The sequence below is a fragment of the Sciurus carolinensis genome, chromosome 13 (assembly GCF_902686445.1).
Source record: "Sciurus carolinensis chromosome 13, mSciCar1.2, whole genome shotgun sequence".
NCBI classification, from domain to species: Eukaryota; Metazoa; Chordata; class Mammalia; order Rodentia; family Sciuridae; genus Sciurus; species Sciurus carolinensis.
The window spans coordinates 73,204,412-73,232,401 of record NC_062225.1 but is presented as its reverse complement, the minus strand read 5'-3'; the positions used below and the strand labels follow the sequence as shown (position 1 = coordinate 73,232,401).

Here is a 27,990-nt window from a genome sequence, read left to right as displayed (position 1 = left end):
ATCCCATTTATTTAGGAGACTGAATCAAGAGGATTGCAAGTTCAAGGCCAGCCTGGGCAACTTATCAAGACCCTGTCTCAAAATAAAAATAATAAAGGTCTGGGGGGGCTAGAGTTATGGCACAATGGTAGAGCACTTGCCTGGCATGTGTAAGGCCCTGAGGCCCTGGATTCGATACTCAACACCACCTATAAATAAATAAAATAAAAGATCCATTGACAACTAAAAAAAATGTTTAAATAAATAAATAAAGGTCTGGGGATATAGCTCAGTGGTAGAGTTAGCCTAGCATACAAGAGGCCCTTGGTTTAATCCTCAGCACCACACAGACAAAATATACATATGTATGATTTATAAGTACATATCTGTATATATATGATTTATATAGTATATTAAATATATTTATGATATATTTATATTTATGTGTTAAGTATATATTTCTATATATAAATCATTTATATGAATGATTTTTGCATCTGCACTAATGAATGAGATTACCTTGTACTTTTCCTTTCTTATACTGTCTCTGATATTAGATTGATGCTCTTATAAAAACACATTCTAAAATTTCTTACTTTAAATGCTTGTTGCTGGTTTTTAGGAAATGCATTCAGAAAGGCTTATTCTGTACTCTGGAATCATATATGTAAATTGAGAATTATGTATTCCTTGAAGAATGAGTTGAGCTCAATGGTGAAACCCTGTGAGCCTGGTGTTTTCTTTGTAAGATATTTCTAATTACTGTTTCTCTTTCACTAATGGGAATAGGATTATTCAGATACTCTCTTGTTTCCCTACCTGTAATTATGTATCCTTTCTGTTTCTGGAATTAATTATTTAGGCCTTTCTTTTTTTCTTGAATGTTTTTGGCTAGTTAGTGAACTTCACCATCCTTTTCAAATTACTACATTTTGACTTAACGATCAAAGCAAATTTGAGCTATAAATTCACAAGAGGGCCAATTTGTGATTTTCCAGAGTTCAGCCCACCTCTCACTTCTGCTGCTCTGCTTGAGCCTAAAGCAACCCTCCTTTCAGTCCCTGGAGCCTGAAGGTATCACACTTTTGGGTCCCGCCCCACCAGAAAAAAAAATAGCTTTGTGGAAAGAAGGTCTATATGTCTGTATATGCCTGGATGTCATTGCTGTCAAAATTGAAGCTGTCAAAACTGAAGCTCAGTTTTACTCAAATCTGCAAATATACTAAGGACAAAAGCAGTTCTCAGGGCTCGGTTTACCTCTCTGGATGCCTGCCCTCGCCTAGACTTTGGCCCAATGAATCCACAACCTCTCGGTAGCTAGATGATGATTTTAAGAGGTTTTTGTGGAGTCGGAGATTGAACCCAGGATCTCATGCATGCTAGGCAAACTCTCTACTACTGACCTATATGCCCCCCCTCCACCTTAAGAAGATTTTAAAAAATTATTTAGCATTTTGATTGCTTTCAACAGGAGCTTTAATTTAGACATTTAACTAGTTTGGTTGTTGGGCACACAAATCTTGCAGCAGTCTTTTTCGATTTAAACAACACAAAACACTATCTTCAGTCTACTGCACTGCTTTCTGCCTTGAATCCTATTTTGTATGACATTATTGCTCCTATTTCTACAGTCTTTTTACCATTTGAGTGGCGCATTTTTTCTATCCCTTTGCTTTCAATAATTATAGGCTATTAAATTCTTTAAAGAATTTCTTTTAAAATAATAAGTAGCACACAGCATGGTGGCACACACTTGTAATCTCAGCAACCCGGGACGTAGAAGCAGGATGATTGCAAGTTCAAAGTCAGTCTCAGCAATTTAGTGAGACCCTGTCTCAGAATAAAAAGGACTGGGGATGTAGCTCAGTGATAAAGCACTCCTAGATTCAATCCCTAGTACCTAAATAAATAAATAAAATAACAAGTAACTGAATTTATTTTTTACCAAATCAAAAATCTATGACTTTTATGACTTAATTTTATATATTCATAATTATTGGAGCTAGGAATTTGTTTAAATTTTTAAATTTTTCTAATTAGTTATACATGACAGTGGAATGCACTTATACATTTGGATAAATCATACATAAATGGAGTATAATTTCTCATTTTTCTGATTGTACATGTTGTAGGATCACATTGGTCATGCGGTCATATATGTACATGAGGTAATAATGTGTTTCACTCTACTATCCTTTCTGCCACATACCCCTTTCCCTCCCTTCACTCCCCTCTACCTAATCTAAAGTAACTCTATTCATTCCTAGCCCCTGCCATTGTGAATTAGCATCCACATATCAGAGAAAACATTCCACCTTTGGGTTTTTTTGGTTTTGGCTTATTTTGCTTAGCATGATATTCTCCAACTCCATCCATTTACCAGCAAATGCCATAATTGCATTCTTCTTTAAATCTGAGTAATATTACATCATATATAATATTATTATATATAAATATTATATGATATTGATTGTGTTATATATTATTATATATTATATTTTAATTATATATTAATATAATATATTATATATAATATTAATTATATATATAATATTACATACATATATATACATCTATACACATATCTCACATTTTCTTTATCCATTCATCTGTTGAAGGACACTTAGGTTGGTTCCACAGTTTTGCTATTGTAAGGTGAGCTGTTATAAACATCAATGTGGCCACATCACTGTTGTATGCTGATTTTAAGTTCTTTGGGTATAAACCGAGGAGAGGGATGGCTGGGTCAAATGGTGGGTCTATTCCAAGTTTTCTGAGGAATCTCCATACTGTTTCCATAATGGTTGCACTAATTTGCATTCCCACCAGTAATGTATGAGTGTAACTATTTCCCCACATCCTTGCCAATACTTATTGCTTGTATTCTTTTTATTTTTTAATATTTTGCTTTTTAGTTGTGGGTGGACACAATACCTTTACTTTATTTTTATGTGGTGCTGAGCATTGAACCCAGGGCCCCACACATGCTAGGTGAGCGCTCTACCACTGAGCCACAACCCCAGTCCTGCTTGTATTCTTGATGATTGCCATTCTGACTAGAGTGAGATGAAATCCTAGAGTAGTTTTGATTTGCATTTCTCTAATTGCTAGAGGTGTGGAATGTTTTTTCATATATTTGTTGCTCGATTGTATTTCTACTGTGAAGTGTCTGTTCAGTTCCTTAGTCCATTTATTGATTGGGTTATTGGGGGTTTTGGTGTTAAGTTTTTTGCGTTTGTATATCCTACAGATTAATGCTTTATCTGAGGTGCATGTGGTAAAGATTTTCTCCCAGTCTGTAGGCTCTCTCTTCACGTTATTGCTTGTTTCTTTTGCTGAGAAGAAACTTTTTAGTTTGAATCCATCCCATTTATTGATTCTTGATTTTACTTTTTGCCCTTTAGGGGTCTTGTTAATGAAATCAGATCCTAAGCCAACATGGGGAAAATTTGGGTCTACTTTTTCTTCTAGTAGGCACAGAGTCTCTGTTCTAGTGCCACTTTGAGTTGAGTTTCATGCAGGGTGAGAGATAAAGGTTTAATTTCATTTTTTTACATGTGGCTTTCCATTTTTCCCAGCACCATTTGTTGAATAGGCTATCTTTTCTCCAGTGACTGTTTTTGGTGCCTTTGTCTAGTATGAGATAACTGTATTTAAGTGGGTATGTCTCTGTGTTTTCTATTCTGTACCTTTGGTCTACCTGTTTGTTTTGGTGCCAATACCATGCTGTTTTTAATACTATAACTCTGTAGTATAGTTTGAGGTCTGGTATTGTGATGCCTCCTGATTTACTCCTTTTTTTTTTTTTTTCTGATTCACTCTTCTTGCTAAGGATTGCTTTGGTTGTTCTGGTCTCTTATTTTTCCAAATGAATTTCATGATTGCTTTTTCTAGTTCTATGAAGAATGTTATTGGGATTTTAATAAGAATTGCATTGAATCTGTAAAACACTTTTGGTAGTATAGCCATTTTGACAATACTAATTCTGCCTATCCAGGAGCATGGAGATCTTTCCATCTTCTAAGGTCTTTTTTAATTTCTTTCTTTAGTGTTCTGTAATTTTCATTGTAGAGGTCGTTCACATCTTTTTGTTAGATTGATTCCCAAGTTTTTGTTTGTGTGCTTTTTTTTGAGGATATTGTGAATGGGGTAGTTTTCCTAATTTCTCTTTCAGTGGATTCATTACTGAGGTATAGGAACGCATTTGATTTATAGGTATTGATTTTATATCTTGATACTTTGCTAAATCCATTCTTGAGTTCTGGAAGTTTTCTGGTGGAATTTTTTGGATATTCTAAATATAGAATCATGTCATTAGCAAATAGTGATAGTTTGAGTTCTTCTTTACCTATTCGTATCCCTTTAATTTCTTTCCTCTGTCTAATTGCTCTGGCTTGAGTTTCAAGGACAATGTCGAATAAAAGTAGTGAAAGAGGGCATCCTTGTCTTGTTCCAGTTTTTAGAGGGAATGCTTTCAGTTTTTCTCCATTTAGAATTATGTTGGTCTTGGATTTAGCGTATGTGACTTACAATGTTGAGGTATGTTCCTGTTCCTACTATCCCTAGTTTTTCTAGTGTTTTGAACATGAAGGGGTGCTGAATGCTTTTTTGGCTTCTATTGAGGTAATCATACAATTCTTGTCTTTAAGTCTATTGATGTGATGTATTACATTTATTGATTTCCGTATGTTGAACCAATCCTGCATCCCTAGGATGAACCCCACTTGATTGTGGTGCACTATCTTTTTAATATGTTTTTGTATGTGATTTGCCAGGATTTTATTGAGATTTTTTGCATCTATGTTCATCAGGGATATTGGTCTGAAGTTTTCTTTCCTTAATGTGTCTTTGTCTAGTTTTGGTATCAGGGTGATACTAGCCCTGTAGAATGAGTTTGGAAGGGTTGCCTTCTTTTCTATTTCATGGAATAAATTTGAGGAGTATTGGTGTTAATTCTAGGTTTGTTCTTATCATCATTCAGCATCTTTATTTAGCATGTTTTCCCCTCTACTCCTTTTCTCCCTTTGTTTGAACTAATTGAGGTTTTTCTTTTTCCACATAATTTAGTTTTCTCTAATAGTGTGAAAGTAATACATTGTATATTCATTACGTTATTAGTTATCTTCTTTTTTAATGTTCCAGGAATTGAACCCAGGGGTGTCTAACCACTGAGCTGCATCCTCAGCCCTTTTTATTTATTTATTTTATTTTTGAGACAGGGTCTCACTAAGTTGCTTAGGGTAGTTATCTTTCAAATATTCAATTTTCACTTTAATTTTTCTGTTGCTGTAGTTATCTGGTCTTCCTTCTGTTCTTTAAAAGAGAAAAAAGAGGGGCTGGGGAGATAGCTCAGTTGGTAGAGTGCTTGCCTTGCAAACGCAAGGCCCTAGGTTTGATCCCCAGCACTGCAAAAAAAAAAAAAAAAAAAAAAAAAGAGGATCTTAGCTCAGTTTACTTCCTTTTGTCCCCTTCTCTCCCATCACCCTCCAATATTATCTTGGATTTTAGTTCTAGATTAAAATTTTATTGGTTAAGTTGTTTATCACCCTAATAGTTCACTTTTGATGAGTTCATGTTTCTTCTATCGGGAATATCTCCCCTAGTAATTCTTTCAAAAACTGGGTATAATTGGAAAACGTTATGAGTCCTTGTTTGTTTGTTATAGTACTGGAGATTGAACCCAGGGGAAACTTTACCACTGAGCTACACGACCTTTTTATCTTTTGAGACAGGGTCTCCCTAAATTGCTGAGGCTGGCCTTAAGTTTGCAATTCTCTTGCTTTAGCCTCCCAAATCACTGGGTTACAGGCATGGATCATCACAGCTGACTTTATGAGTCCTTGTGTACCTGAAAATATCTTTATTTAATGCTCATTTTTGGATATCTATGTCAAATTTTAATTTGACAATTTTCTCAAAATCTAAAGATTTTATTGCTGAGTTAGAGCTTCTGCTAATGACTCAGTGACACACTGGAATGATTGGAAGGATTTTCCTCTAACTGGCAAAAATGGTTAAATGGACTCAAGACCCTCATACCATCACCCTGACATGGAGTAGGCTGATTTCATGTTCTATCAGGGGAGGCAAATCTGGCTGCTGGGGTTGGAGGTTGATGGGCCCTATATTTCCCATGAGAAAGGGAACAGTCAGAAATGGCTCCTCAGAGGATGTGACCACTTTAATAGAAAAATTCATGACTGCCTCAAAATTGTCAGACTTTTGGTGGTTGGAAATGGACAAGGAATGGATTCTATACCTGCAAGCTGGGAGGGACACAGAACACCACAGTATTTTTCAAACACTGGGTCGCAACACATCAGTAAGTGATGCATGAAATCAATTTTATTGTATATTTCCTACCAAGAAGAACTTTATCCTATGTAATAGCAATAGAACTGAGAAAAATCACAAATTTATATTCTATCTAATCCTCCACTCCTGTTTAAATTTCACTTATTTTCCCAATAATATCCTTTATAGCAAAAGAATGGACTTCAGAATCATGTCTTGCACTTGTCATATCATTTAATCTCCAGCCTAAAATATTTCAATCTGTTATTAACTTTGACTTTCATGACCTTCACACTTTTCACGGCTATGTTACAGAATGTCTCTCAGTGTCGTTTTATTTGATGTTTCCTCATGATCAAATTCAGGTTATACACCTTTGATGGGAATATCACAGGATAGTAGGTTTTTCCCTTTAAATTTTATTAGATGGTGCATGGCTGTCATTTGCCCCACTACTAATGATGTTCGTTTTGATTACCTAATTAAGATGGTATCTGCCAGGCTTTTCCACTACAAAATTTTTCTTTTCCCCTTGTAACCAATGAGTATTTTGCACCGAGGAAGGTATTTAAAACTAGGTAAATATATTATTCCTCCTCTAACTTCTGATTTATTCTCTTCCTTTTATCAATATGAACTCATGATTTCCATTTTGTAGTCAATGGGTTATATTCCAGTACTATCTTTGTGATGCTCAGATTGTCCCAGATTTGGCTGGCTGCCTTCTATGTCTTTTTGAGATGATTTTATCAACCCTTGAAAAGTACTTTGCTTTCTTGCACAAGATGTTCCTTCAGCCCCAGCCCTAGAATTGTCTATTTCTCCCAGAAGTTCTGGACTTCTTTTAAAGGACAATGATATTTAGAAGCCAAAATCTAGGCACAAAATACTTATTGTTATTGAGATGCTACTGCTCCCAGGCCCTCTGTGCAGAGCTACTTGTGTCTCTATTTCCTAGAGATACACTGAAAATCATGAATATATGCCAGTATCTCCTATTCCAATTCACCACAGAATTCATTCTTTCTTTTCATACATATAACACCCATATCAATAGCCTGGGTTATTCTTAACATATTTGATTCATCTCTCTGTAGCCAAAGCCCCATCACAGTCTCTTGCATAGAAACCCTTCTCAGGCCCAGACAACTTGCCCCAACCTGGCCTGTGTGGATCCACCACCTCCAGGCTACTTCCAGGAGCGTGACCTCCTTACTTGGGCTCCCACCTATCCACAGCTCTTCCTCTCAAATAGACCTTCTCCTCACTGCACTCAGGCTCCAGCGACCCGGGTTGGGCTACTCACTTGTGTAGACGCCCTCTTCATTCTATTTGTGTTCTGATTCTCCGTGTAAGACACACACACACACATCACACACACACACACGTTCAGGCTCTGAAAACCTGTGCCGAGTGACCTCTGAACGTTGGCTCCCTCCTTGCTCCACCCTAGCTGACACTCCACACCAGATCTCTTCCCTGTGGAGATGCCCTTCCCACTCCCACTGAGCTCATGATCTAATACAACACACAGGTTTCCAACCCACACGGCCACTCCTTATCCAACTGTGGCACCAACACCCCCCCAGCTGGCTAGGCTGTCCCAACTTGGGCCACTCCCATGTATGCCCTCCCTCCTCGCTCAAGTTCTGATAACCCACACCAAACAGCCCCCAGCATGAATGCTTACCTTCCTCTGCTCATATAATGGACCGGATTATCCAGGAAGGTGAGAAGCTCAGAAAATATTAACTACACTCTATGGGTATTTTTTTCATGAGATTCTAGTTTTAGTAACATGTACACAATATAAGTATGTATTAGCCTTGCAGTACCTCCCACTATACCCCACCTCTTAAAATTTCCACCACCTTCCAACAGCACCATGCTGACTATCAAGCTTTAAACACATAGGATTTTGGAGGACATTCTAAATTCAAGCTACAGCTATGCATGTATTGGATGATGATGTAAAATATATTTCTTACCATGGACATCAGTCAAAAAAGTTTAAGGCTGTTGCCCTAGAAAGATTCTAGAATGTTGATGCTATTGGCCTCCCCAATTAATGCTTCACTGTACTCCAGATTGCTGTCTCAAGAGACACCCTGTTGTTTGTGTAAACACCCTGACCAAAAGGATGCTGCTTTCATGGCAATAGTTACAACTTGTGGGCTACTCGGAGTTAAAAACCCATTTTCTAGCTGTCTCAACTACTTTACTAGCCAAGCCATTTGGTTACTTTGCACATTAAAAATACAAAAAAAAAAAAAAAAATTAGAGTGAGTGATAAGAACTGTCCTAAAATTTTGTTTATTTTTCCTTTTAAAAACTGTTTACATATATAACTTTAGCAATACTGTCTTACTTCATTTTCTGCTGCTATAACAGAAAGGCACAGATTAGGTAATTTATAAAGAAAAAAATTTTTCTCACAAAAAAAAATCAATAAAAATGCAGACAATAGGTTGAGGGTATAGCTCAATGGTAGAGTGTTTACCTAACATGCATAAGGTACTGGGTTCAGTCCCCTACACCACACACACACACCACACACACACACATGCAGATGAGATTTAATTCTCTCCCAAAGCATAAACTCAGGTAGCATATGAAAATGCATTGAAAATACAATAATTATTATAATAACCATTATTTAAGGACTGCATGTATACCTGTATATAAAAAAACATGCAACTTTTTTTTTTTAATGCAGTACTAGCATGACCTTGCACATGGCTAAGCAAAACACTCTACCACTGAGTTATACCCCAAAGTCCTTTATATTTTGAGACAGGGTCTCACTAAGTTGTCCAGGCTGGTCTCAAACTTTCAATCCTCCTGCCTCAGCCTCCTGAGTGGCTGGGATTATAGGCCTGTAACACCACACCTGGCTAAACCAGTATTTGATCCCAGGTCTGTTACACTCCACCCTCAAAAGTATTAACTGGCACTTGTAAAATGCTTTGTGAAGAAAAGAAGTTTATTGTATTAGAAGGAAAGGAGCATATTTGTTCTCTGTTGAAGGTTTTGAATTATTTGTATGGAGAACTGGATCTTTTGCCTTTTCATCCCCAAAATTATAGTTCTTGGAAGTTTGGGGGGCTATTTCCTCTTCTGTGCAAACATAGCCAAATGCAAGACTTTGAGGTTAAATGGGGCAACTCTGAGATGCCAATAGCAGCATCTGGTTTGGGGTCCTTGAGTGATGTAGCAGTGTCCTTGGATGTAAAATGGCTACCATGTTCCCTTGCTTGTAGAAAATGACTGATGAATATATTGAAAAGTGAAAAAGGAGGATCAGTTAGGTCTAGAATACTGGCAGATTGGTGGGGAGGGGTGGTGAGTCAGGGAGCAGCACCCTCAGCCCCCAGTGGGAGGGGTTACTGGAGAGGAGGGCAGACCTAGGGGTCTGAGTCCATCTGGTGTTTTCTAGAACTGCCCTGCTGAAAAAATGAACAATCCTTAGAACATTTGGGTTTGGAGGGAGTGGGCAGAAGTGCTTGGGGATTGAGATGAGGCAAGAGACGGCTCAGGGTTCTGACTTCAAGAGACTGACAGTGGTGTTGCTTCCCAGCCCCATTTCTTGAAAACATGGCCAACAATGCATTTTTCTTTATACTAAGCCCTGGAATTGGGGCGTGGGGGAATGTGTCCTGCTCTTGACTTATAACTCCTGGCCTGGCCAAGAAATGAGGGCTTCAGAGGTCAGGTCTCAAGAATCCACAGATAATCTTACTCACGAGTTCTTGGTACATGCGACCTTTGCTCTTTCCTGTGGCTTGAGTTAGAAATCTCCCATTTCTGCTTTGCATACATATTTTCACATAGCTTGTGGCTCAGCATGAGAAGACCTTGCTCCAGAGACAGCTCAGCCAGGACACTTGAAACAGGAAACCAGGTTTGAATTGAAAGATCCTGGCATGATAAATTATATGCAAATACTGTATCATTTTATATAGGAGACTGCACAATCAAGGATTTTGCTATCTAAGGGGATTCCTGGAACCAGTTCTCCTGGATACCGATGACAACTTACATATCTGTTCACCTGGCCTCTGAGTAGACTCTTTCTACCCTAATATGGCAAATCAAACTCTAGGGATCTTGTTCTCCCCAATTCACCCAGAAGCCCCATCGGGGAATGTCTGAAATATGGTGTTAGTGGACATATCTTGGACCTGACCATCACAACTATTTCCCAGGTCTGGAGTCCTAGCTTATGATCATGTATCTATGGTCCACACTGAAGAGGAATTTATGTTTTGCAGTGTTGGGAAATAAACCAGGGCTTTGCACATGCTAGATGAGCACTATATCAATGAGTGACATCCCATCACTGAACAGGGATTTTTATTTTCAATTCCAGAGTGTCATGAACTGGGGAAACAACCAAGGGCAGAGATTTAAGGTCCATTAGGTGCCCTAATTGGCTCTGGGGAGGCTAGGAATGGCTGCAGCCTGGGTTTGACCATGATGAGGCTGTTCTTGCACAGCCTGGCCAGAGCAGCAAGGGAAAGGGGACTAAAGTGGTGACTGAGAAAGTTGGGATAGAACCAGCATTATGGCATATGCGTGTAGCAAGCAGAGGCAAGATCAACTGGGCCCAGGAGTATGGAGCCAACATAGGCAACACAGCAAGATCCTGTCTCTTAGAAAGATAAAATAATGCTGGGGTGGAGGTAGGAAGACAGAATGTCCAGCACAGGATATGATAGCAGCTGGATTGTGGCTGGGAGCCATGAAAGGGGGCCTCAGTGGAAGCTGAATGCTCATATCTGCTGGGACGCCTCTGCTGAGGGAATCTGGAGAGTTTCTCTGAGTAGCAGAATTGTTTGACAAAGGACAAACAGGGCAGCAGGTGACATGTTAAGCCATAGGAGGTGAAGCCTCCACCCTGAGGAGCACAATGTTGCCCCTACAGATGTGACAACTGCAGACTCCAGCCCCAGCACCAGGCCCCCTGCCCCTTCCACTGAGGAAGATATCCATTCACGGTAGGGGGCTCCTCTTCCCCAGGGCCTGGGGCTGGGTGGATAGTTGAAGACAGTACAGAAGCAAAGACTCTAGATCCAACAGTATTTTTTTATTCCCTAGGAACAAAGATATGTGAGGAAGAAACTCCAAAAGAAAATAGGAGTATCAATGTCAGAATGATACCAGGGTGACCTGGCTCAGGAGACAAGGATAACACACTCCGCAGAGGACCTGGTCACAGCTCTGGTTCCTTGGATTCATATTTGCTCTGTCCCCAAAAGCCCATTTCAGGGGTTTGGGGTCGGGTCAGTGATGTGGAAAACTTGCCTACTGTACATAAAGCAGATGACACATCTGTCTATTCTGAGAAGTTCAGGGGTTTCGAAACCTCTTAAGAATGGAGTAGGCAGACAAGAATGAGGAGCCTGGGAGTCACAGACAACCTGAAAGTGATCACAGGGCCCATTGTGGCTGACAGAATCGGTGTTGACATGGAATGAGAAGGGAAGCAATAGTTGTCCTTTAAGGAGCTTTGAGCTTTGTGGTGGAGCTGGTCAATCTTGCCAAATCGGGCCCTATGGCAGTTATCCTAGGAAGTGCAGTCTCTAACCTCTCCAAAGAACTCTGGCTATGCTGAATCAGAAGCCATTATCCTTTCCCCAGAGGAATCGCTCCTATGCTCATTTCCAGCACTATCCTGCCCCCTGCAGCCTGGTCCTCTAGAGAACAGACTGGCAAAGGATGCGGAGAGACTCTGCCCTCCCTTCACCCACCTGGGATGGGACAATTTCCATGGCAGGTGAGATCCTTTAAGAACAAGATACTTTGGTGTGGACAAGGTCACCCAGACCCATCTCTGTACTACAGTGTCCTCTGGCTGCTGACTGGCAGTGAGGACAGAGGCTGGTGGCCTGTGAGTCCCCATCACAGGGAGGTCTCTTGGAGAACAAAAGTGGGGCTGCTCCCCTGGTGGGCTGAGCCATCCCGAGCCAGCTCCTCCTTGTCTCTGCTGTCCCACAGCACCCCATTCATCTTCTTCTCCGGAAACAGGTCATTGTCCATGGGGACATCCTAGGAACATGCAGAGCAAAGGTAGTGGAGCTGGTGAGGATGGGCAAGTGTGGTGAAAGGACCCGTATAAGAAAGTGAGACCCTGCTTGGGTCCCCGCTAGGAGGGAGCCCAGGCAGCCTGGTCGGGGAGCAGGGGAGGGAGGGAGGAGCACAGTGCAAGGCAGGGGTGGGGTGGTAGCAGAACAGCCAGGCTGAACTGCGCCTCGAGATCTTTCTGCTCCCTGAGCCAGCCTTGTGGGAGGGCAACTTCTGGGGACAGTCCCTGTTTAGGCACGTGAGTAGAAAGAGGAGTGCTGGAGGGAGGGAACAGAGAAGGGGATAGGAGGGGACCTGGAAGGCAGGGGGCATCTGTGGGCAAGAGAAGGGAGCGGGGCATGTGACAATGGGTCCCACCTGGCTGTGGCTTCTGCAACAAAGCCGCTTCTGGCAGGACAAGGGCAGGAGGGACAGAAGTCTTGGCAGCACAGGGTAAATGGTCCGAGGGTTCAGGGGCCGGCCCCGCATGCCCCCTGAAGGCAAAGAAGCTTCTGAGTGTCTTCCGGGGAACGCTCCAGAGCAGCAAGTCCTTGGCTGTCCCTCCAGCAGACATCTCAGCCCCCTCCCACCTCTGGGACCACTTCTGGGAAACCTGGCTGTTACCTGCAGCCAAGGGCTCTGAAGGGCAGAGTCCCTCCTGCCCAAACTGCAGAGTCCTTGAAAGCCCCCAGCCCCTCCTCATTTTTCTGCATTGCAGTCCCAGATGCTTACCGGTGAGCAGACTGACAGTTAGGCCAACCACAATGACTGTGGTGGAGTTGTGAGCGCTGTACCATAAATAAGACAGAGAATAGAATCGCTGCAGCCCTGTGGGCCTGGGAAAAGCAGAGGAGTGAGGACAATTAGCAACTGGGTGACAGGGCATTCTTAGACACCTGGTTCTACCACCTGCATGGTCTTAGGACCCAAGTCAATACCTCCCTAAGTCCTCTGGTGGCCAATCCCTTAGTAAGGCCCCCTTAAGTCCCTCAAAACTGAGCTTCTGCCCCCAAAGAGAAGGACAGCAAGCCCAGCCTCACTTGGAGAGGGTGGTTGAGGGCATCAGGGTGGTCACAGTAGTGGTGGTCAGATTGGTGGGCAGGCTGAAGATGGACCCATTTAGTGGAGAAGACGCAGTGCTAGAGTTCATGCTGGTCACTATGCTCCCAATTCCGATCCAGAAGGCCATGATGAGTCCAGCCAACAGGCCCACAATGGCACCCTGCCCAGAACACATACTTTCCTATCACAAGGCCAAACCTTCACACCAGTCCCCAGCCCTCCTCCTGAAAGCCCCGCCAACCCAGTCCACAGGCCCATCCCATGCACATGGCTGTGGAGCCAGATACATCACTCACAGGAGGGTTGGCAAAAGGAAAGAACATCCCAAGGCAGAAAAGTCCAAGCAGTGGACCCCCAACCATGCCAAAGATGCTGATTGCTGCCTGGGGAGGACAGGGTTGAGGAAAAATAAGAAAAGAACACACGGCCCACACTCAAAGACCCCAGGCTCAATGACAGAGCACAACCACCCACCACTGCCTCAGAGCCCCCTCATCAGCTGTCTCTCTCCTCCACTGGAACAGTGGGCAGGAATGACTGAGGGCATGTGCTCTGGATTCCCATCTCTCTGAGCTGACAATGTCCCAGAAGTAACCTGAGAGCTTTTTGCCACTGGAGAGTCTGTTCACAGGTGGTCCATCCAAGGGGATTTCTGACACCTGCTCCTTAAGTCATGCCTGCTCAAAACTGCTGCCTTTCTCAATTTTCTGTTTCAGTCAGTCCCTCTTCCTTACAAAGTATTTTCTCCTCTCCATAGTCATTACCTGCAGCACGGATCCCAACTGGGAGGAAATATAGGCCATTCCAAGACAAAGGATTCCATAGCCAAAGGCTGGGGGAAAGCAGAAGGGAGAAAATGAGCAGATGTGAGTAAACATGATAAAAAGAGGAAAAAACATGCAAGCTACCCAACTAAATCACCATTCCTGCAGCCCTGGAAAGAGGGCATATACCTCATGCCCCAGCTCCAGGTCCCTCTGCCCCTGTCCTCAGAGCTACGGAGCTCAGAAACCTCCCCAGGAAACGCCCTGAGATGTACAAAGCCGTGGGGTGAAGGCTGTGGGCTTCACCAGGCAAGTGGTGAGCCCAGGACAAAACAGGTGTTGATAGTGGTCAGGGTGTATCTCATAAAGTACACAACTGACGATATGGGGAAGGGTAACCCCACCAAGACTTCTGGAAAGTACGATGGCCCGGGCTTCACAAAACTCAGGGAACCAGGGTTGAATCAGGTCTTCCATCGTAACAGTTGCCAATGAATTAAAAGCAGAGGATATGGTGCTGGAAAGGAGAAAGAGAATGACGAGCTGCAATGTGCCTGGGAGCTGGGACAGGCGAACTAACAAGCCATTCTACAGAGGGAACAGTGCCCAAAAGGCGGCAGAGGTGACAGATGAACTAGAAACCATCCTCACGGTTGGAACTGAGGCTACTTCAGAGGAGGTCTGGAAGGCAAGGACACTGTCCCTTGTTGGTTTTTCTTCTTTTTCAGCACTGGGGACTAAACCTAGGGCCACCCATGTGATAGGCCAAGTGCTCTACCACTGAGCCCAGGACACTATCCTTTTCTGATGTGAGTAAAGTTGCTGTTGAAGTAAATCAATTCTTGACATTATAAAAAGAACTCTTAATCAAAACAGGACAGCTCCTGGAAGAGGCCATGCTCTTGTACACAGCTGGGCTGTATCTTGTCATCCACAATGGGTGGCACAGTGAGAAGCTCGATGGGATCCCTCCTCTACCTGTCCCCTTTTCCAAGTAGGGGTAGGAACACCACACCTGAGGCAACTGGTCAAAGCAAGTACCTGAGGGAGCCACTGAAGAGGCAGGCAACAAAGAGCCCAGGCAGGCCCGGCAGACCTTTTAGGACGTCTATCACAAAGTAGAGGACGAACTGCAAGCAGAGCAGAGCACACAGCGCTCCTCAGAAGGTTGCCTTCCCCAGGTGGGCTGTGCAGGGATACCCCTCTATACATGCCCCAGCAAGTCCCCAGAGCCTGTGCATCAGGACAGGGAATCAGACACACAGGCATTGCTACCTCAAGTGACCTCCCCCAAGTAAATAGAAAAGGAGCCCCGAAGAGAGAATGACAAAAGGCAGCACATGTCCCAGCTCTGCCTCTGACTAGCAGTGTGACGTCAACACACTGCCTACCTCACCAAGGCAATTTCTCCTCTGTAAAAATGACCCTGCTGGGAGGCTTATGTAAGCCCAGGCACATGACAGCTCCCAGCAGGGCATGTCGAGCATGGTGAGGAGGAGGTAAAAGTAATCTCCTCCCCCGCTCCCAACCCCTGGCGGGATGAGCACTAATTAGGAGATGACTGGGGCTGGCATCTGACTCTCTGGACTGCTGGAACCTCAGAGCCAGAGGGGACTTTACATCCAACTCTCATCCAGGCCCAGGAGTCTCTTCTGTAGCTACCCAAACACTCTGCTTGGGCAGAGGGCATAAGAGGGAGCCAGAGAGGCCTTCTCACTTGGTCAGGAGCTGCCTGAGACTGCTGGGTGCTCATGGGATACTCCTGGTAATAGGCGAACATAACCAGGCCGATGAGGCAGCTCATGCAGAGGACCAGCTGCTGGCAGGGGAACACTGCGTAGCAGGAGCTGCGGAAAGTCAGTGCCAAGGGGAAAGACTGGGTTAATGGGCACTGTCAGGCACACCCTCCTGAGCCTACAGAAAGGAGGTCTACTCCCTGCCTCCAAAAGGTACATGTGCACCCTGCCATCCTGCCCCACCACATCTGTGTACAGGGAACCCCCTCCTCAACCCCAGCTCCACTGCTTCCTGACCCTGCACTCACAGCACAGCAGCCTTCTCTGTGCGGGAACTGAGGTAGCGCTGCACCTGAGCCTGGTTTACACCATATAAGGAGAGCATCATGAAGACTCCCCCAAAGGCCAAGGTCCAGAAGGTGTGCCGCACAAATGGGTCTGGATCCAGCCTGCAACAGATGCCACCCAGTCTCTGTCTCAGAGGCCCAGACACCAACTTGGCCTTCCGGTCCTCCTGGCAAGAGGGGTCAGTAGATAGCAGAGCAAAGATGCCACTGCTATGCTGAGAGTAACTTAAGGCAAGGAACTGGGTGGACTTAAGAGACAGCATCGTAAGTTGGAGGGAGAGTTCCCTTTTTCCAACTCCAGCTTCATCCCAGGTACTCATCCTGGTATTGTCCTGATCCTCCATAAACACTAGCAGGGCATCTGTGTTCACCATCCCTCCCTGTAGTGCCAGCTTCCTGCCCATGCAGTGTTGCACTTGGGCTTCCCAGCATGCCCTTTGCTTACTATGCCCAGACACTAGGTTTAGGACGGGCTCAGCTCCCAGATACAGCAGACCACGGTCAGGACAATGTGCATACTTACTCAATCCCAGAGATGAGGCCGTGTTGGGAAGCCACATCCCACACATGCCCCAAACCTCCCACTTTGACCGACCCCACGATGATGACAGCCAGCTGCCCTAGGAACATGACCAGTGTCTGGAACACATCTGTCCAGATGACAGCCTTCAGTCCACCCTGCAGAGAAAAGACAGCACACCTGCCAAAGCTGTCTTCCACACTACCCACAGGGAGGACACCACCAGTGAGGGGGCTACGCCAGGCTCTACTGGCATCATTCCCATCCGTCTCCTCCCTTTCACCCTAAATCTCACCTTCCCTCACCCCAACCTACCCCTAGAGTTCATCCCATCTCCTCACTTATATTCTTATCTCGTCCATTCTTGTCCTATCCTTCCATCTTCCCTCCATCTCCCAGGCCTTACTGCACTTACCAATGCAGTATAGATGTTGCAGACAATCCCCAGGGTCAGCACAGACAGCCAAAGATCAAAGCCAGTCACTGTAAGCATATAAAAGCCACACTTCTATCTCTGGAAGAGGGTTTCCCTAGGGAGAAGCTGGAAAAGCCCTGGTGAGTGCAGCTATGCCCAGTCATTGAGATGAGGCAATTAGTCATTAAAAACAAAATAAATCATTCACCACAATGGGGAAAAATGTTTGCAGAGTTCCACCAAAAGGTGTTGAGTAACCAATTCAGGCGAGGCACAGTAATGTTTGATCAGCTTTCAAATAAGATGAACGAATCTTGCTTCCACCTCTGGCAGAAGACAACCCAAGGGCCCATGCAATGAATTAACTCTCTGTCCAAAGTTAGGTTCTTTTGGCACACTGCCCTTCTTTGACCCTCCCAAAGGTGTTTTCCCAGATTGCCACTGCTGGAAGCCAGTGGCCTGACTCCTCACCTGCATTGAGGGCCAAAGATGGAGCATAGAGCACGACCCCCATGTAGATCACCTGTTGGATATGCGAAAGGATGCAATGGGGAGAGGAGATGCAGGTGGGATGAGAGAAGGATGGACCTCAGCTCCAATATCTCCAAGGATTCCTCTTTCCTAGTTCTCGTCCCTCTCCCTTCTCCTCCCAAAGTCTGGCTTACTATCACCCCAGTGTCTACAGTGGCATTGGGTAGAATGGGCAGCAGGAGGCCACTGATGGCTTTACTGAAATTGACCCCTCACAAGGAATTCCAATCCTGCCAGTCTGAAGCAGAGGAGACTCCATCTCCCTCAGCATGCCTGAGTTTAGCTCCCTACATGCCCCAGGCTCAATTTCTAACACATTCCACCTACCATCTGAAAAATGAAGGTCACAGTTCCACAAACCCGCACTGCTTTATTGAATCGGAGCTCCAGGTACTGGGTAAGAATACACAGAAAGAAAGGTATGACATTCCTCCCAACTCCACCCTCCACGACACATACCTCTTCCCTCAAAAGACCCAGGAGGGAATATCCAACGCATATCCACCCCAAGCCTTCCCCAGCAAGGCACTTCCCGGACTCCCAGCCCTACCTGGACTCCACCCCGGAAAAACTGAGAAACTCAGGGGAATTCTCTGCTACCCTCCTTGGATAGAGGCGATTTAGGGTCCTATTTCCCTCATGTATGTCCTGTCCTCTTCTCCATTCGTATCTCTGGAAGTCCCCATGCCTCCTCCCACCTTCCCTGCTCACCTCATAGGCACTGGTGAGATGCAGGCGGTAGAAGATGGGGATGAAGATGTGAGCAGGTATCAGCAGCCCCAAGAAGTAGGAGCAACCCAGGAACCAGTACTGGGTCCCAAATCGATAGATCTCAGACGGCACACCCAGGATGGCTACAGCTGACTGGAAGGTGGCTAGCAGGGACAGCGCCACAGGAAAGCAGCCCATTTTGCGATCTGCCATCAGCAGCTGTCCAACAGTATGGCGGCCCCAGCCACGACAAGCATGGTAGAGACCAATGGCCAGGGAGAGAAGCAGCAGCAAAACGAATACCACATAGTCCACGAAGGAGAAGGTAGAGGTGGTCACACTTGTGTCCGAGGTTGGGAGGAGGGGGACTGAGGTGCTCACCCCTACACTCATCCTTGCAGTGTCTGAGGTCTGTAGCCAGGTGCTGCTCCTTGGTTCTGGGCTGCCACTAGGCTGGGCGGGGCAGGCAAGTGGCTACAAGCTGGCTCCCAGCCACTGTTATCACAGTCCTCCTCTTCCACCCAGTGACATGGTCCAGGGTGAGCTGCAAGGAGTCAACTCCTAGTCAAGTCTATTCTGCCTTCATGGCTACCCATCCTCAGGTCTGAGACACGTCATACCATTAGACTTGCACCAGTCAGTGTGGCAATAATTACCCTTGAAGGTCTGGGATGGGCTGTAGAGGGGAAATTGGGGTTGGAGGAAGAAGTGGAGTGAGATAGCCAGACAATAACTTGGCTAGGATCTTAGGGTGTACAAAGCTGTGAAATTCAATAATATTCTTGGGCCTCTACCCAAGTAGCAAAATAAAAATCAACTCTAGCTCCAGTTTCTTCTCAGAATTAATATAAACTTTGTCTTGTAGGCAAAGACCCAGTCACTATAATGTATTAAGCCAGTAGAACCCAGCCTGGCGCCACAGCTCTGCAGGGAAGAAGAAATGAAGACTAATGACAGCAGGGCTTCCCTGTTCCCCTGGCCTCAGTGCACCTCCCATGCTTCCCAGAATCACCCTCTTAACAGCACCACTTCTCAGACTGATCACCAGTGAGTTTGCCTCCATGGCAGCCCAAACTCTACTCCAGAAATCAGCAGGCCAATCACTCTGGGCCCCTTTCTCTCCAACACTACTCAATAAACCTGATGCCCAATCTCTCAGCCCCTCCACCTGCCCTACCATGGTCAATAAGAAATCTGGCAAGGGAGAACAAGTGAGAGGCAAGGTGACAGGGCACTGAGATGGAACCAAGGATTAAAAGTTATGATTCCAGGACCACTGTAGAGAAAAGCTAACCATCTGGGGGGCTTGCGGGAAGAGGAACAGCTGGGGAGAATGGGTGCACATTGCTGTGGGCAGACACCTACCTGGTGAAGTAATCCTTGTTCTGAGGCAGAGCTGCTCAGAGCTGGGCAGAAACTGAGGGTCTGGTTCTATAAGTGGCTAAGAAGAGATTAGGAACTAGAGGTGGGGAAAAGCTCAGCAGCTATTGCTCTGGTTCATTCAGGGAACCAATCACTGTGAACCAAATGGCCCTATCACCCCAACTCAGTCCTAGAAGTTCCAGAATGGGAAGCAGGGAGTTCACATTCAACAGCATTCCTGGATGGATTAGGCTTTCAGCCTAAGTCACTCTTGGCACCCTGTGTGCTAGAGGGAGTTGGAAAGAAGGAACTGAGAGAAAATGGGAAAGTTGCTTTCCTAAGTCCTACATAAGAAATAGTGAGCCTACAAGAACACACCACAACACTCAGAAGAATGAAGATGGAATTGTGGAATTTAAAAATTTAAAGAAATATTAGGGGATCACTGTTATAACCCCATCATTTCACAGACAAGCAAAGGCCCAGATTATTCAAGTGAACTTTCCATAAGCACAGTCAATTATAGTCAAAGGCCAGATTAGAACCCAGGTCTAGTCACTCCCCATCCAACCTGCTCTCCATGAATATCATCTTGTCTTCAGAACCAATACCCCTGGAGTATTTATTGGCATGGAGAAAAAACAGCAGAGTGTTATGTATTTAGGTAGCCTAACATGATGACAGTTAACACTTTCTAAACATCTGCTATATAGCCCAGAAATGTGCTAAGTGCTTTATACACATTAGTAACATTAAATAATGAAGTTATAACAGCTGATGCTTTCAAAATATTGTATCTCAGGTTAAGACAAGAATGCTCTCCAGTTTTCACAAGGTAATTGAAACAAATAATCTGCTTAAGGTTACGCAGTATGATACAAAACAAGGGAGAAAAAAAATAGTTCTGTTTAAAGAAAGAGTGTTGCCTGTAACTATGACAGGTAATTCACCAGAGAGGCCCTGTCCTTGCCACTCCAGGACAGGGTAGGAGCTGAGTTTTAACTGCAGTCAATCATTCATGACACATAGTTTAGGTTTCAACTAATCTAGAGATAAATTAATATAAATTGTGTTTTCTGTTCCACTAGAGGGATGATCAGGCTATTCTCTGGCTCTCCAGTGAGCTGAGTTTTAACTGCAGTCAATCATTCATGACACATAGTTTAGGTTTCAATTAATCTAGAGATAGATTAATATAAATTGTGTTTTCTGTTCCTCTAGAGGGACGATCAGGCTATTCTCTGACTCTCCAGTGTTCCTGGGGAGATGCTACCTGGTTAGCAAGGCATAGACTAAATTTGAACTCTGAACCTCCTGGGATCAATGAAAAGAAGAGCTGGCAACTATTGGGTCACATGTTTACAATCACAAATGCTAGTGTCCAGAACAAGGTTCCAAACAGGTCACTCTGGTTTAATCTAAAGATGCCCAGGGCTCTTGTATGTTGCAACATCTTGAGTTTTCTTGTTCCTTTTTGGCAATTTTTACTGCTATGATAGAGATGATGGGAACTATTATTAGATGTCTGCTATGTGCAACTAAGAACATGCACAACTAAAGGGTCAGTGGCACTGATAGGCAGGTGGTTATAGAAAAGACTGGAACACACTACTGTGGAGTAAACTGATGAGGTTTCCTGATAAAATTCTATTTGCATGAACGCTCCTGGATGGCTGAAGAGAGTCAGGGAAGAAAGGGAAAAAAACCAACTCAGTTAACAAAGGCTTCATCGAACACAATCTGATTCTAGGAACAGAACAGTGGCTTTCTAAAAACCCTACACTGATAAAATCCAATGGACCTGCCATGTCAAGAGAATTGGAGTCAAAAGGAGGAACCAGGTTGTTTCACTAAAACTTCAACACACCAGGACACAAACAGCTAGTGGGGGTACCCTTTTAAAAAGCCTTACTCATTTTGGTCACACACTGCACTGGAATGATTGACTCCTACAAAAGGTAAAGGACACACTGTAAGACCAACTGCCCCAAAGATTCCCTCAAAATTTGTCTTGTGCCTAAAAGTCCTCAAGGTCTGAAAAGCTTGAGGCCTCTTATCAAAATGCCCATACTAGATTTAACATCTTAGAAAATCTGCCTGCCAGCCAAATGTAAATGCAAATTCCAAAGATTCTCAAGTATAGGTATGTAGTACAGATAACTGGGAGAACATGGAAGGGAAGGCTCTGCTGGCTACTCGACATGAGCTCTGGTTGGCTTCAACGAGCTTTTTTCTTGGGGGTGAGGGCTAACCAAAGCCAACACTTCCTCCAGGAGTGGGGGCCCCCCAGCACCCTTCAGTCAGAACACTGGCTACCCTGGGACACTGCTGCCTTACCTTACCTCCGTGCTTCAGCTAGGGCTAGGAAGGTTCCTTCTTTCTTTGCGAAATCAGCATCGCTCCCGTTCTTTGGAAAGGCAAAAAAGGAGAGAGAAGGGCACACCTCTGTCTTGTCCCTACCTCCTCGCTATGCTCCGGGACGCCGCGCGGTCCCAAGACTGAGGTGTAAGGGACCTGGCGCCCGGGGCGTTCCCAGGCTCGAGTCCTCCCGCTGCGATCTGCCCTTCGCCCTCCGCTCCTCCCTCACCCTTATCCTCTTTCTTTCCCGGCTTTCCCCTTCCCTCCACACGTGTCGAGCTCACCTCCTAACTGCTCACACTTCAGACCTCTAGTCCCTACGCTAGGGACAGTTCGCTCCGCCCCTCTCAGTCTCTCCTCTCCCGCCCCGATGCAGTTCTGCCCAGCCTCTTCGCCCCCGCCCACTCCCGCCCTGCCCACCTGCCGGGTCTCCACACGTGGATCGCAGGCGGGCAGGGCCCGCAGCGCCGGGGTCGGGTGACAGCGGGTCCCCGCCCCCTGCCCACCCCTGTCACCGTGCCGCCATGTTTACTGAGGGCGGATAGAGCGGCCCGAATCGCTGCGGAGGCACGACCTTGGAGTGTGGGCTCGCAGAACGCGGGGCTGAGGGAGCCCGCAGTCGGCTCAGGGGAGCTAAGCAACAACAGGGAAGGCCTGTGCCAAAGGGGGAAGTGAAGAGGCGGGTGGGTCTGTCCACCCAGAACAAGGACTGGAGCGCACCAAGCGCTAACCTCCGGGATAAATCCGCCCCCGGGCGACTGGACCTGTCCAACTAAGCCACGCCCCGAAACGATTGCATGACGCGGGTTAGGCCACGCCCCTTGGAGGGGCGTAGCGCGTCGGAGGCGGGGCCCTGCGCGCTGCTCTCGCGATCCGTCAAGGAGGTCGAAGAGGGCGGAAAATGGCGCCTATCAAGGCTGGCAGTGGTGCAAGCCTGGTTCCAAGGGCTGTGGCCCTGCTCCTCGCTCTGGGTGTGGGAAGGGCTCTGGCGCTACCCGAGGTACAGAAGCAAATTGAATTCGGGCTGAAGCAGGGTTTGTTGACCCTCTGTGTGTTGCGCTTGCCCGCGGCTCTCCCCTCCCTCTGCCTGCTCGAAGCTCGGATTTCCTCCCTGAAGCCTCCCGACCCCAGTCCCAGGCGTACCCCAGCCGGATCTTGCTCCCGAGTACTCACGTTGCCCAGGCCTCCGGCGCCCTCACCCTGCCCACATTTAAGGACCTTTGAAATTCGATCTCCTCGCTCCTCAGCCTTTGAATAATTTCAAGTTCTTGGTGCAGATGAGTCCTATGACTCTTTTGCAAGCTGTCCAGTCACGAATGCCGTACGTGGTGCGGTGATAGGACTGTACTTTCTGTAATGCTTGACGAGTTCTTTGTGTACCTGCAGTCCTTTTACGCTCGGCCAAACTGAGGCTGTCAGGATGCGAAGACTCTGGAGAGAGCATAGTAATTATGTTGAGTAGTGAACGTCAAAGATAAGGATCTTTCCTGCGTGAGGACTAGTACTAAAAATCTGACGCGCTCACTCGGCACCTGGCTCTAGGGGAAGAAATGGCATCTCCTAGTCCAGCCTGATGAAAAGATATGATACGAGCCACCTCCCTGCGTTAGAATTCTGGAGAGGTGTACTGGCAGTGAATTCTTGAGCCTTGTTTGTTTTCTTCTTGGCTTTTCTTCCTAGAACCCTAATAAGGTTTCTTTCTCTTCTGCAGATATGTACCCAGTGTCCGGGGAGTGTGCAAAATTTGTCAAAAGTGGCCCTTTATTGTAAGCAGACTCCGGAGCTAATGGTGCACGCCCGCTGCTGCGTGAATCAGAAGGGCACCATCTTGGGGTGAGGGAGGAGAAGACATCCTTGGATACCGGAAAAGAGTTTTCAGATCCAAGTCTACAATCCTTGCCAGATTGGATTTTGGGATAAATATTGGTGCCTAATTTTAGGCATCTAAACTATGATTCTCAAACTTTTAAATTTGTTATAGCATTTTTGGCTAGGTAAACAATCGTGTTCTTCCTGGATGAAACTGCTTAAAAGTCAGAGGTTAGGTCTTTTTAAACATAGGCTTTTATTCCCAGCGCGATGGCACTTGCCTGTAATCCAGTGGCCCAGGAGACTGAGGCAGGAGAGTCGCGAGTTCAAAGCCAGCCTCAGAAACTTAGCGAGAAACTCCGCGAGACCCTGTCTCTAGATAAAATATTTTTAAAAATTAAAAAAAAGGGGGGGCTAGAGATGTGGCTCAGTGGTTAAGTACCCCCTACCGTACCCCCCTCCCCAAAATAAGCTTTTATGGCACCATTTTGAAAAGAGCTTTGTTCTTTTGTTTATTGTCAAGACTGTGGGTTATTTACTGTGTGTCTGCAGAAGAGTCCCCCCCTTATTCTCCAAGACACTGTATGTAATCTTCTCTGATTAATTCTTGTTTTTCTTTAGGGCAAATTCCTCTTCCTGGCCCCTTATGCAGGTTGCCCCTCAGATTCGCTCCTTGCTTGGCCGCCTTTCTCCCTTTACACTCTTTTGAGAATCTGCCTATTCTTAATGGCTTCAACTATAACCATGGCACAAATCTGTCCCCAAACTCGATCTCTTTTAGTGACTTCTTCAAGCTCCAGGTACATGTGAGTACCTCTAACTACCTATTAAGTATTTCTTCCTGGGTGCACTCAATTTCAAATTCAAAATGTCATGCCTTGCTCTTATTCTCCTCTTTCCCTAATCTACCTAAATACTTCTCTGTATTAAGCTTTCTGAAAGCCAATTTTTTTCATTATCATTCTCTTGCTTTAATATTGTATGTATAACTGTTTCTTGCCCACAGGATAAAGTTGAAATCATGAACTGTCATGACTAGTCCCAACCCATTTTTCCATCATTATTTACTTACCCACTCAAATCCTCCATAAGGATCTAGCTCAGCCAGACTGCCTCCCCCTCAAAGTTATTCCATTTTTGTTTCTTTATTCATGCCTCTTTCCATAACTAAAATTGCATTCTCCACCAAGTTAGGACATAGAAATCCTTGAATTCCAACATCCCTTGTGAATGCTCCCTACTACTAAATCCCAGAGTAATACCTTTTCCCCTGTAACACTTAATATTTATACCACTCAAATTTATGTATATGGTCTCCTATGATTTCTTTCATATTATAATTTAATGTATTCATTGTTTTGGGGGTTTTTTTGTTTGTTTTGTTTTTTGTTTTGGTATGGTCTTGTTCCCCTACTACACTGTAGTCCACTTGAAGACCAAAATACTGAGTTATATATATTTTATACTTTCCCAATTTTTGTAGTTTGTAACTACTCAGTAAATCCCTCCCCCCTCCCCAGTACTGGTGACTGAACCCAGGGGTAGTCTAGCACTAAGTTACATCCCCAGCCCTTTTTACTTTACATATCTTATTAAATTACCCATGTTGGCTTCAAACTTGTGATACTCCTGCCTCAGCCTCTCAAGTTGCCAGGATTACAGGTGTGCACCACCGCACCTGGCACTCAGTAAATGTTTGTAGAATAAAGAACTGGAAAGCAATAGATATTGAAGAAAACATAGAATGTCATGGTCCTTAATGTCCAGGAGTTTAGAATCAGTCTGTAATAGAAATTGCACTTGAAAAAAAAAAAAAACTTTGTGGGGTGGGGGTATAGCTTAGTTGGTAAGTTGGTAGAGTGCTTGCCTTATAAGCACAAGGCCCTGGCTTCAATCCCCAGCACCACAAAAAAAAAAAAAAAAAAAAAAAAATTGTGACACAGTTTTATATATTTTTTTTCATTTAAATGTCCTCTGTGGATCTGAGAAGCAATATAAGATTCACTAATCTAGACAAGAAACAAAATTTCTTCCAGTATGTACACAGTGAATAGAAAAAATTATTAGAACAGTGTGATCCAATAGAATTTTCTGTGATAATGGAAATGTTCTAAATCTGTACTAAAGAACACAATAGCCACAAAGGTGGTTATTTCACATGCACTTTGAAATGTGACTAATGCAAATGAAACACTGAATTTTTAGGCTAAATTAAGGCAACTTTGATTGTATCAGACAAAGCGTGATTGAAATGTCCATCACAGCACCTAGTCTGTGGCTCTAAAAACAGTTGTACTCAATTATCATTAGATGAAAAGGGGATTGCATAATCAAACACAAACCTTGCCTTGGATGAAAAAGATACATAGTTATACTAATTACTTTATTTCCTCAGGTTGGATCTCCAGAACTGTTCTTTGGAGGATCCTGGGCCAAACTTTCCTCAAGCATATACTGCTGTTATCATGTAAGTGCTTAGGTACTTTCTTGCCCAAAAGGTGAATATGGTGAAGTGTTGATAGGAAAATCTTTGGGATCAGACCCTTTAAAAAGTGGACAAATATTAATGTTGGACAACTCAGGAAAAAGATGCTTTCTTGAACAGAGTGCTAACAGTGTGTGCTTTGCAGAGACCTTCAAGCAAACCCCCTCAAGGATAACTTGGCCAACACCTTCCGTGGCTTTATCTGGCTCCAGACTCTGTGAGTAATAGGATAGGGCAAGATGGTCAGAGAGGGATATTGCTACAAATTCAACAACTTTGGGCTGCATATTTTTTCTTTTCTTTTTTTCCTCTTTATTTTACTTTATTCTTTTTGGTGTTCGGGATTGAATCCATGGCTTTTGCATGGTAAACATTTGCTCTACCTCAGAGTTACACCCTTAGCCCCTCAGACTGCACATTATGATCACTTATGTTGTCTTCAGGGTACTGCCACAAGGTATAAGCTGTCCTGGAGGTATTAGTGCCTGGGAAAAAGTTACCTCTTATATGGACAACAAGATCTGCCAAGGCCAAAAGAACCTTTGCAATAGCACTGGAGAACCAGGTATGCTGTCTTATCTCCACCTTTCTGGGAATTTCCTTTTCTCCCTTATAGTCTCTGCTTTAGATCAGAAAGAGAATGATACTTAAGTGTCTTTTGTTTGAAGATCTGAGGCTTTAACCTTGGAAAGAAAAGGTCTTAAATATTATGTTGTGATTATTTGTATTCCGAGAACTAAGTTGAAGAACATATTTCAGAATATACCTAATGTAGCGATCCAGTGATGTTCTCTGTTTCTCTCTGACTTCCAGAAATGTGTCCTGAGAATGGATCTTGTGCAACAAATGGTCCTGGGCTCTTGCAGTGTGTTTGTGCTGATGGTTTCCACGGATACAAGTGTATGCGCCAGGTGAGGAATTAGACCTTCTTATTAGTGATGAAAGGAATGCATAGGGCAAGAACCTCTCCGAAAGGAAAGCCACAAGACAAGAAGCTGATGCCAGTTACCTAGAAAAGGGGAATTATAGGGCAATTACCCAGGATGAGGGGATAGGTTGCTAAGAAAAAACTAGGTGTTAGGATGTAGCCCTCTGTGTAATGCTGTCATTGTTTGTTTGTTTGTTTATTACAGGGCTCCTTCTCACTGCTTATGTTCTTTGGGATTCTGGGATCCACCACACTATCCATGTCCATTTTGCTTTGGGGAACCCAGCGGCGAAAAGCCAAGACTTCATGAACTACACTGGGCGTCCTGCTAACCTAAGATTATCTTGATGTATAGCCCAGCAAGGAAGGTTTGTTAACTTGACCGGCATCATTGACCAACAGACCCTCCTAAGTCTGAGGCTGCAACTGGAAGGAAGAAGAAAAACTGCACCACACCAGTGTGGGACCCTGGAGTCAGGAATGAACCTAGTACCAGTTCCCATTTGTGCTGTTAACTACAATAAACTTTTTTTTTTAACTTTTTTCCTTTTACATTTTAGGGAAAGGCTCCTTGTCTTTAGGTGTTTCTTGCTTGGGGGGATGCCTTGGGGAGGCCGGGATTTTCA

At 44.6% G+C, this 27,990-nt stretch overlaps 2 protein-coding genes across 22 annotated transcripts; one reads left to right on the top strand and one right to left on the bottom strand.

Moving 5' to 3' along the window:
* Positions 1-8,968: 8,968 nt before the first annotated feature.
* Slc5a6 (solute carrier family 5 member 6) lies at positions 8,969-23,867 on the bottom strand. Of its 21 annotated transcripts, XR_007104584.1 has the most exons (20): positions 23,675-23,861; positions 23,316-23,573; positions 22,122-22,191; positions 18,423-19,098; positions 18,039-18,104; positions 17,652-17,703; positions 17,181-17,248; positions 16,769-16,923; positions 16,207-16,347; positions 15,880-16,009; positions 15,204-15,292; positions 14,567-14,679; positions 14,163-14,230; positions 13,695-13,781; positions 13,377-13,558; positions 13,069-13,172; positions 12,715-12,830; positions 12,024-12,321; positions 10,017-10,156; positions 8,977-9,540 (listed from the first exon to the last, which is right to left on the bottom strand). XR_007104584.1 is itself a non-coding variant. In XM_047521920.1 (19 exons), exons 5-19 carry the CDS (start codon positions 18,813-18,815, stop codon positions 12,175-12,177), a joined length of 1,911 nt encoding a protein of 636 aa, XP_047377876.1. In that variant the 5' UTR covers positions 18,816-19,098; positions 19,788-19,863; positions 22,122-22,191; positions 23,316-23,573; positions 23,675-23,861; the 3' UTR covers positions 11,339-12,174. The 21 variants fall into 21 exon arrangements, 18 of the variants coding, with proteins under 18 accessions (XP_047377876.1, XP_047377885.1, XP_047377877.1 ...); XR_007104582.1 differs by having other exon boundaries at positions 8,969-10,156; XR_007104583.1 differs by lacking the exons at positions 8,977-9,540; positions 10,017-10,156 and adding an exon at positions 10,174-10,191.
* Positions 22,989-27,916, top strand: Atraid (all-trans retinoic acid induced differentiation factor). The gene is made up of 7 exons (XM_047521934.1): positions 22,989-23,142; positions 23,854-23,975; positions 26,347-26,418; positions 26,582-26,653; positions 26,880-27,001; positions 27,250-27,347; positions 27,570-27,916. The coding sequence occupies exons 1-7, from the start codon at positions 23,044-23,046 to the stop codon at positions 27,672-27,674; spliced, it is 690 nt and encodes a 229-aa protein (XP_047377890.1). The 5' UTR covers positions 22,989-23,043; the 3' UTR covers positions 27,675-27,916.
* Positions 27,917-27,990: the final 74 nt, after the last annotated feature.

Bases quoted from the DNA above. Each gene is read 5' to 3' on its own strand.
- Slc5a6 (XM_047521920.1), bottom strand. From the start codon at position 18,815: ATGAGTGTAGGGGTGAGCACCTCAGTCCCCCTCCTCCCAACCTCGGAC. The intron at 14,680-15,203 runs GTACTTGCTTTG...TCTCCTTTCCAG, and splicing joins CTCTTCAGTGGCTCCCTCAG to CACCATATCCTCTGCTTTTA. The intron at 13,559-13,694 runs GTGAGTGATGTA...TGTTCTGGGCAG, and splicing joins TTCCTTTTGCCAACCCTCCT to GGTGCCATTGTGGGCCTGTT.
- Atraid (XM_047521934.1), top strand. From the start codon at position 23,044: ATGGCGCCTATCAAGGCTGGCAGTGGTGCAAGCCTGGTTCCAAGGGCT. The intron at 26,419-26,581 runs GTAAGTGCTTAG...TGTGCTTTGCAG, and splicing joins GCATATACTGCTGTTATCAT to AGACCTTCAAGCAAACCCCC. The intron at 27,348-27,569 runs GTGAGGAATTAG...TGTTTATTACAG, and splicing joins GATACAAGTGTATGCGCCAG to GGCTCCTTCTCACTGCTTAT.